Here is a 9,680-nt window from a genome sequence, read left to right on the forward strand (position 1 = left end):
CATACTGCTGATTCATACATAAATAAAACCATTTTATTTTAAAACAAATAGGTAGATAACACCAGAAACTAATGCAACACTGTAAATCAACTAAACTCCAATAAGTGGCTTCCCAGGTGGCACAAGTTGTAAAGAACCTGCCTGCCAATGCAGGAGATGTTGGTTTGATCCCTGGGTCAGGAAGATCCGCTGGAGGAGGGCACGGCAACCCATTCTAGTATTCTGGGGTGAAGAATCAGAGAATCAGACAGAGGAGCCTGGCAGGCTACAGGGTCACAAAGAGTTGGACACAACTGAAGCAAAATAGCAACAGCAGCACACTCCAATACAAAAATGTTTTTAAATAATAAAATAAATAGAAATGATGAGAGCAGGCTACTATAAATCACCAAAAGAGGAAAGGAAACAACATTGACATAAAGTCTAAGATCCGGTAACATTTTAAAGTAACAGAATTATTGAAGAGATTGATCTAAATTATAAGCATGCTAAAATTCTGACTTAAATAAAAACAGAACCCAAGATGTTAGGATAAGAAAATGGAAGTCAAGGAGAGGTTTGCTTTTTTTTAAAAGGGAAAAAAAAAACAAAACCAGTCATTCAAAGAATATCATGGGACTAGAAACATGATCTATAAAACAAGAAAAGAACAAGAAACTTGCCAGCACCTGAAACTGGCAAAGCAGACCTGAGCTAAGGAAACAAGGATAACAAATATTCCAAGGAGGTCAATAGTACCAGTTTTCAAAATCTGATTCCAAAAAACAAAAGCAAAAACTCAGTTGCCAAAAGGGGAAAAAGAAATGTTGTGCAAGAAAAATGTTAAAACAATGTACACAGAATACCTTAGGAAAATTCCTATTTCTGAAGTATTTTTATAAATTCATTAAATGCTCACATTAGCTTTTAAAGTTAAATCCACAGCACAATTTTTAAAATAGCTGAAAGAAACCTTGTATATATTTGTCATAACCATTTGGCTTAAGCAAGTCTGTAGAGCTTATGAGATGAAACTTAAGTGAGAGTAGACTCAATTAAATTTTAAAAATCTCTTAGGCAAAATTACAAAGCGCACATAGCAAAAGCAATATAAACAGGTTATCCTGAGGAAAAAAATGGAACTACCAAATTTGCGGATTTTTTTTTCTGTAAATACCATATAAAGTTCAAACTCTACAATTAACTTAAAATTAATCACTGGATATTCTTAAGTCTCATCTAAATTTACCGGCTCTTATGTGAACACAACCAAAGCTGCAAGATTTTTTTTTAAAGAGATTTAACTCAAACCATGAGTTGTTCTGTTCCTCCTTCAAGCAATATTCTATAAGCTAGGTATCTTACTTGATTTCAGTTATGAAATTCATAAACACATCTAAATCTAATTTATGACATAATTAAGTGCTGCGCAGGCAAAAGTACTCTGTTCAAGTGGTTAAGTCAATCTGAACATAACCGTAACATGACATTTCAGAAATCATTTGTGGATGCTGCCACAGGAAAAGAGAAGGAATTATCACAAAAAGACTTTGGGAAATACCTGAGCAGATAAACAGCCCTTTCAATATCACTGAGGTCTTCATCAACTGTCAATCTTTCTATTTCTTCTGGTGTCTGTCAAGTGTAAAATACAAATTATGCACACAAACAGCAGCTCAAGTCTTGCCTCCGGGGACCCTATATGAGTACAGACTAATGAAAAAGTTTTGCAATTAAACATTATCCTTGAAAACTAATTAAGGGGTCTGCCACCCTAAAATCACAGATATCTCTAATGGTCGGGTTTAGGTGGTGGAGTTTGGGGGGCTCTGGGGTTTTTTGTTTTCTTTTGTTTATTCTTCTAGGTTCTAGACTGAAGCCTGAGAAACACACTGTGGCTTCAGAGCCTTGCTGAAATCAATTGTATGTGCATATGTAAAATATGTACGTAGTTTTCATCTCTAATATCTAAGAATGTTTCGCCAGCATTTCCATCCCAGGAAATGCTTAAAAGGGGGGGGGGGGGGGGATGAAGACTGCGGCCAGCCGAGGGAGAATGAGAAAGACGAAATCTGGATTGGGGGAGGGAAGGGAATAAACTCTGGGGCTGGAAGGAAATCAAAGATATTGCGGCAGGTGGGAGTGAAAAGAGTTAAAGAAGCAACTGCGGGGGGCGGTGGTAGGTCAGCTAGGTTTGGCAGCAGTGAGGGTTGGAGCCTCGGGAAGCAAGATGACTCTGCGGGGTGGGGGAGCTAGTGGAAGGTTGGGGGGAGCCTAGTGAAGGCTGACTCTCCTAAGGGGACTGGGAAGCAGGGTCCCTGCTGAGAGTCTTGGAGGGGCTGAAGGAAGGGACACGTGGTGACTCAGGATCGGGACAAAGGGTCGAGAGGGCTTTGAAGACCGAGAGCAGGACGACTCCAGGATGGGTGCTGGTGGGTTGGGAGGTGAAGTGGGGGCCCTGGGCTTGCTGATGAGGACGGAGGTGGGGGGCGGGGGGCGGGGATGGGATCTGAGGTATCTCCGGAAAAGCTAGCGGGGAGAGTGTCGGGGCCCTGTTAACTGAAGACCGGGACTAGGTCCACAACCCCGGGCAGCAGCAGCACCAGGGAGCTGAGGCGGGGGGAGGGGGAGCCCCAAGGAGAGGACGCGGGAGGCAGCGGGCTGCGGCTGTGAGGGGCAGCTCCCGCAGGGCCCAAGGGGGAGGGGGGCCGCCACAGAGGGGCCCCGGGCAGTGAGAGAGGGACGGCGCGGGAGAGGACGCCGGGCTGGCCCGAACCGAAGGGGCTCGGCGGCCCGTTCCTGAGGGGGCCGGGTTAGGGAAAGGGCCCGGGGCGGGCCGGGCCGGGTCGGGCAAGTGGAAAAGCGAGGGCGTCTGAGGGGTCGCAGGCGAGCCCCGGGCGCCCGTCCCTCAGGGCTGGGGGTCCAGGCTGGTAGAAGCCGAGCCACGTCGAAGAAGGGGGCCCGAGAGGGGTCGGGTTAGGGTAACACGGCCCTCGGGGACTGAGGGGGGCGGGGGCGGGCAGCAGGACTCCGAGAGAGTCCCGGGCAGCCTCGTGGAGCGAACGGGCGGGGGTCGGGGCAGGGGCCAGCCGCCGGGCGCCCTGCGGGCAGTTCCTCCTCCCCGGGGCGCACCTTGAGGCTCCGGCGGACCGGCCTCTCGATGATGGTGAGCTCCTGCAGGTCCTCCATGTAGCCGAACAGGCTGTTCTGACTGAAATCCATCGCGGCGGCGGCGGCGGGCGACAGCGGATGCATGGACCGCCAGGCCCCCTCGCCGCCCGGGCCGGAGCGGCCCTGGGATGCCGGACGCTCGCAGCCCCGCGGCCGCCCACCAGCAACACTTTCTTCCCGCTCTCCGCCGGCGGGAGGCTAGCGGGCGGCGGGAGAACAAGCGCGGCAGCCGAGGGGGCGGGGCGGCCAAGGCGAGGGGGCGGGGCGAAGCGCGCGGGCGGGCTGTGGGGGCGGGGCCGGGCCGGGGGAGGTGCCCGCCTCGGCCCCGCCCCCTCCCGGGCGCCCGCTGCCGGCGGGCCGGACGCAACTGCCGCGCGTCCCCTCACCGCCCTCCTCGCCCCTTCGCCCCGCCCCCGACAGAGCGCGCCCCTAGCCGTAGCGCATGCGCAGAGCCTCCTACCTACTGCAGCCGGTGGAGTCGGTTTTGGGGTCGGTAGACCCGGGGCGGAGATGAACCAATAAGTGGGGGAAACAAAGGGGAAGGTGGGCTGAGATCTTGGTTAACTTGCCGGAATTGTGGTGCGGTTATTCATGGGACCGCCCACCCCAGCGCACGAGCTGGGTAACTCTCCTTGGAGCGGGTAACTCTTCCTTGGGGGAGGGGTGTGTACCCAAAATAAGCAGATAGAACTTGGGGTGTGCTAGGTTGTTGGAGACGGTTATCTGGGAATACAGTCCGGAAGGAGTTAACGTAGGGAGGGCAGCCGTCAGAAAAAAGACTCCTGAAGACACTTAAAACTGAATCTTAAAACAGGATTTTTCCAAGAAAAGTAAGAGTAAGCGGATTTCGGGTTGAAGCCTGGACGTCTGTATGGTTGTAGGAAGTGCAGGGTAGAGCTCGGAGTGCAGGGAAACTTGACAAGGTAGAGACTCGGTAGGTCCTTAATGGAGAAGAGCCCAGGTCTGGGCAGCGACGTTGAGTTGCTTGCATTTTGATTCTGTTACGAGTAGGAAGCGATGAAAGAAGTTGGGGCAATTTTGGGGGACCTCAGAGACAAGAGTTTTGTTGATCATACTCTTCAGCGCCCGAGAGTCAGCAAGACCTCTCTTTTTTTTTTTATTTTCCACTCATTCCCTCTCCACAGTCCTGTTTCTCTACCCGCCTCCTGTATGCATTCTTTCTCGCTTGATGTGTCCCAGTACATGTATATATCTTCGGAAGACAGTGCTTGGGGTTTAAGTATCTATTTCTAATATACATGAATGCTGTTGTGATAAGAACTCATTCTGTACGTTTTCCCCCTCAACCTAATGTCTTAGAGAGCTATCGGTGGGGCTTATTATATCAGGAGTTCCTTAATTCTGTCCTTTAAAAGTATTTGAATTGGGGGTCTAGCACATTTTACTTATCAGTTCTTTAAATAATAAACAGTTAGATTGCCAGCAGTTCCTTGTTATCACAGAAGTGCTGGAATGGGTATTACATGTGTCTCTTATGGACCTTGAGAGAAAAAAAATGGCGTTGCTTGGTCATAGAATCTACACTGCTTGGTTTCAGTCTGCCCTGGTACTCTCTAGGATGGCTTTGCACTCCACCAATGAAGATAGGAAGGTTCCTGTCTGTCCTAATTTGTATTAATCTGGCATTGGTAAGGGCTTCCCTGGTGGCTCAGATGGTAAAGAATCTGCCTGCAATGCAGGAGACCCAGGATCCATCCTTGGGTTGGAAAGATCCCTTGGGGAAGGAAATGGCAACCCATTCCAGTATTTTTGCTGGGAGAATTCTCTGGACAGAGGCTACAGTCCATGGGGTTGCACAGAGTCCTACAGGAGTAGAATCACATTTTAATTTTCTTGATTTGTTGTTTAGTCACCAAGTGGTGTTGGACTCTTTTGAGACACCATGGACTATAGCCCATCAGGCTCCTCTGTCCATAGGATTTCCCAGGCAAGAATACTAGAGTGGGTTGCCATTTCTTTCTCCAAGGGGTCTTCTGGACCTGGGGATCAAACCCACATCTCCTACTTGGCAGGCAGATTCTTTACCACTGAGCCACTAGGGAAGCCAAGTTTTCACGATTAGTGAAATATGTATTTTTCCATATATTTAAGAGTTATAGAGATGTTTTTCCTTCTGTGAACTACCTGCTTACATCTTTTGCCTATTTTTCTGCTTAGATTTCCTATTATTTTTCTGAATGAATTTTTAAAGTTTCTTCAATTCAGTTGCTCAGTCATCTGACTCTTTGCAACCCCATGGCAGCATGCCAGGCTTCCCTGTCCATCACCAACTCCCAGAGCTTGCTAAAACTCATGTCCATCGAGTTGGTGATGCCATCCAACCATCTCATCCACTGTCATCCCCTTCTCCTCCTGCCTTAAATCTTTCCCAACATCAGGGTCTTTTCCAGGGAGTCAGTTCTTCGCTTCAGGTGGCCAAAGTATTGGTGCTTCAGCTTTAGCATCAGTCCTTCCAATGACTGTTCTGGACTAATGTCCTTTAGGATTGACAGATTTGATCTCCTTGAAGTCCAAGGGACTCACAAGAGTCTTCTCCAACACCACAGTTCAAAAGCATCAATTCTTCAGCGCTCAGCTCTCTTTATGGTCCAGCTCTCACATCCATACATGACTACTGGAAAAACAGTAGCTTTGACTAGATGGACCTTTGTTTGCAAAGCAATGTCTCTGCTTTTTAATATGCTGTCTAGGTTGGTCATAGCCTTTCTTCCAAGGAGCAAGTGTCTTTTAATTTCATGGCTGCAATCACCATCTGCAGTGATTTGGGAACCCAAGAAAATAAAGTCTGTCACTGCTTCCATTGTTTCCCCATCTATTTGCCATGAATTGATGGAACCAGATGCCATGACCTTAGTTTTCTGAATGTTGAGTTTTAAGCCAGCTTTTTCACTCTCCTCTTTCACTTTCATCAAGAGGCTCTTCATTTCCTTTTTGTTTTCTGCCATAAGGGTGGTGTCATCTGCTTATCTGAGGTTATTGATATTTCCCCTAGCAATCTTCATTCCAGCTTGTGCTTCATCCACCCTGGCATTTCTCATGATGTACTGTGCATATAAGTTAAATAAGCAGGGTGACAATATACAGCCTTGATGTACTCCTTTCCCAATTTGGAACCAGTCCAGTGTTCCATCTCTGGTTCTAACTGTTGCTTCCTGACCTGCATACAAATTTCTCAGGAGGCAGGTAAGTTTCTTATATATTCTGAATATTAACCCCTTGTCAGCCTTGGACATTGCCAGTATCTCCCAGTCTTTCTTGCATCCTTTTAGCTTGGTCTTTGCTTTCTTACAGTGTAGGGAAATCCCTATTTTGATGTATTCAGATGCATGCCATTTCAGCTTTGTGAAAACCTTTTTGGGGTCTTGTTTGAGGATCTTCTACTCATGGTTGCAAAATATTCTCCTACATTTTCCCCTCTTTTGCTTCATGCTTGTACATAACACATGTCTTAATTCATCTGGAGTTCACCTCCTATGTACTGCAAATAGGAATTCAGTATTACTTTCTGCGCATGCTAAGCTGGCTTTCCCAGCAGTACCCACCAATCTTTTCCCTACCAAGACGTGATGGCATCTATGGTGTAAGCCAAGTCCCTTTAGACACCTGTCTCTGTCTCTAGGCTCTCTTTGCTCTTCTATTGACGTAGCTCAGCCCTTATACCAATGCTGCACTGATTTTATTGCTGTGACTTGTTATTAATATATGTCCTAATATCCAATAGAGTGAATCCCCCCACTCTTTGCCCCTTTTCTTTTTCTTTTAGATATTGCCTCGAAGGTCAAAGCAAAAAATGGTCAGGAGTTACCCCAAAGCTGCAAGTCAGGTTTCCTGATCCCTACTCCACTAGGGAGAATTCAAGGGAAAATGAAAAAGGGTGGATCTTGATGGAATCAGGATGGAGAAAAAGCAAAGACACGATGAAGGTGGTTTTCCTTAGCTAATACCTTGCAGCCTCCGTCTTCTATGAGTTTCTGAAACTCTCCTTTTCCTCTTGATTTGTAGCTGCTACTAAACAATACTTGTAAGCTTTACCCTGTTTCAGTTAAGAAGTGTTATGTTATCTCCTATTTGAATTTTGTAACAGCATCCTCTGAGACTTGAGGCCATTCTTAATGAACAATTGAATACACCAACACAGTTTTCATGGACAGGAGGTTGGTGAAGTGAAAACATTCAGGCTGAAGAGTTATGCCTGCTATAGTTACCACTGTGTGGTGGAAATAGCCCACCTTGCCAGGAAACCTGAGTCCCAGTCCTGGATCTGTTAGTGACATGCAGTGGAATGACTCTTTTCCTTATCTGAACTGTTTTGTTACAGCTGGTCTCAATGTTTCCTCAGAGTAGCCGTGTGAGGTACAGAAGAGATGCACTACTTTTCCAATTTTATAAAGAAACTGAGGCTCAGAGAAGTTCTGTGACAGGCTTGAGCAGCTAAGGGGAGCTAGATTTACTTATGAATTCTGTTGCTTGAACAACACCATGATGGCTGGGTGCATGAACTTTGGATCCCAGCTGCCTGAGTTTGAGTCCTGGCTCTGCTACTTCCAGCTGTGGGCAAGGTACTTAATCATTTCATCCCTCACTTCACTCATCTATAAGACAGAAATAATGAAACTGAAAGTCACTCAGTCATAACCGACTCTTTGAGACTCCATGGACTGTATAGTCCATGGAATTCTCCAGGCCAGAATACTGGAGTGGGTAGCCTTTCCCTTCTCCAGGAGCTCTTCCCAACCCAGGGATCGAACCCAGGTCTCCTACATTGCAGGCGGATTCTTTACCAGCTGAGCCACCAGGGAAACCAAAGACAGAAATAATAGTACTGGCCCTTAGCACAAAGTCATGTGGGAATTAAATGAGGTAATATACGTACAGTCCTTAGAGAAATTTCTGGCACACAGCAAGCATTCAGTATCTGCTATTATTATTGTTTATACCACCAGATCAGTGTTCCTCTGTTCCCAGGTTCAGAAAAGATTAAATACATTGTGCTGAATCAATTATTGTGGGAGGCAGAATAAGGCTGTCCCAAAGATATCCATGTCCTAATCCTCTAATGTGTGACTGTGTTACCTTACACAACAAAAGGGACTTTAAATATGTGACCGTTGTTTAGTTGCTAAATTGTGCACAACTCTGCGACCCGATGGACTGTAGCCAGCCAGGCTCCTCCATGGGATTTCCCAGGCAAGAATACTGGAGTGGGTCGCCATTTCCTTCTCCAGGGGATCTTCCCGACCCAGGGATCGAAGCCATGTCTCCTGCTTGGCAGGCAGATTCTTTTTTTTTTTTTTTTTTTTTAACCACTGAGCCACCTGGAAAACCCAAAAGATGTCACTAGTTTAAAGATTTCGAAGTGGGAAGATTTTCTTGGATGATCCAGGTAGGCCCAATGTAATCATAAGAGTCCTTACAAGTGAAAGAGAGAGGCAGGAGGGTCAGTGTCAGAGTGATGCGAGGCAAGAGAGACTTGACTGGCCATTGCTTTGAAGGTGGAAGAGAGCACAAGTGGATAGCTGGGAAAAAGAAGCTTCTAGATTCTCCAGGGGGAAATGCCATGCAGCCCCCGCAGACACCTTGAATTTAATCCAGTGAAACCCAGTTCTAACCTCCAGAACTGTGAGATAATAAATTTGTATTTTTCAAGCTACTAGATTGGTGGTAATTTGTTACAGCAGCAGTAGGAAACTATTGTAATTATAATGTGATAATGAGAAAACTATTAGATTTCTAATTGAGACCATAGGCAAAATCATTTTCAGGTGAGTAAAAAACCAAAGACAAATCTTTCAAACTTTTGGAAGAAAATATAGAAGAATAGTTTTATGACATCAGGGAGAGTTTTCTTATACAAAAAAAAAAAAAAACGCACACTGTAAAAGATTGATAAATGTAACTACTTTGAAATTTAGAACTCATTTCATCAAAACAAACAAAAGACAATAACAAGAAAACCTGTAGGCCAGGAAAGGATATTTACAATAAAATAGCCGTAGAAAAATTGCTGTCTAGAATTAAGAACTCCAAAAAACTCAGTAAGAATACAACTAAATGGAAACACGGGCAAAATATATGAGCAACCGTTTTGCAAAAGAAAAGTCACTAATAAACCTATGGAAAGAAGCCCAGCCTCATTAATAATCAGGGGAAGGTAAGTGTAGATACCCAAAGGACAGGCACAAATTTTAAAGTCTGACGGCATCAGGTGTCTGAAGGATGTATAACAGGGGGACTCTTGGTGGTGGAAGTGAAAATTGGTTTAAGCACTTTGGAAGGCACGGCATTGACTTGTAAAATGGAATTTACCTCTTCAAGATATGTACTGTGTACCCTAGAGGAACTCTTTGCACACTTGCACAGAGACATGTACAAGAAAGTTCATAGCAGTACAAATTATAATTGCAAAAACCTGGTAACAATTCAAATGCCCATTAACAACAGGAGGATAAATTAATTGTATTACAATCAATGGAAAACTGTGATGATAAAAATGAACCCCAACTATATAA

General features: G+C 45.7%; 1 protein-coding gene across 4 annotated transcripts in view; it reads right to left on the reverse strand.

The window, feature by feature from the left end:
• The window catches only part of PPP4R4 (protein phosphatase 4 regulatory subunit 4), a 100,722-nt gene extending 97,339 nt beyond the window's left edge, over positions 1-3,383 (reverse strand). For 3 of the 4 annotated variants that reach the window (XM_043490239.1, XM_043490238.1, XM_043490242.1), the window contains exons 1-2: positions 3,112-3,383; positions 1,541-1,614 (exon numbers count right to left, since the gene is read on the reverse strand). In XM_043490239.1, the coding sequence (XP_043346174.1) occupies positions 1,541-1,614; positions 3,112-3,234 (197 nt within the window). In that variant the 5' untranslated portion in view covers positions 3,235-3,383. Of the gene's footprint in view, positions 1-1,540; positions 1,615-3,111 lie in introns of those variants that run through there. The other variant, XM_043490240.1, reaches the window with a different exon arrangement.
• Between the last annotated feature and the right edge of the window lie 6,297 nt (positions 3,384-9,680).

The sequence above is a fragment of the Cervus canadensis genome, chromosome 17 (genome assembly GCF_019320065.1).
Source record: "Cervus canadensis isolate Bull #8, Minnesota chromosome 17, ASM1932006v1, whole genome shotgun sequence".
NCBI lineage: Eukaryota > Metazoa > Chordata > Mammalia > Artiodactyla > Cervidae > Cervus > Cervus canadensis.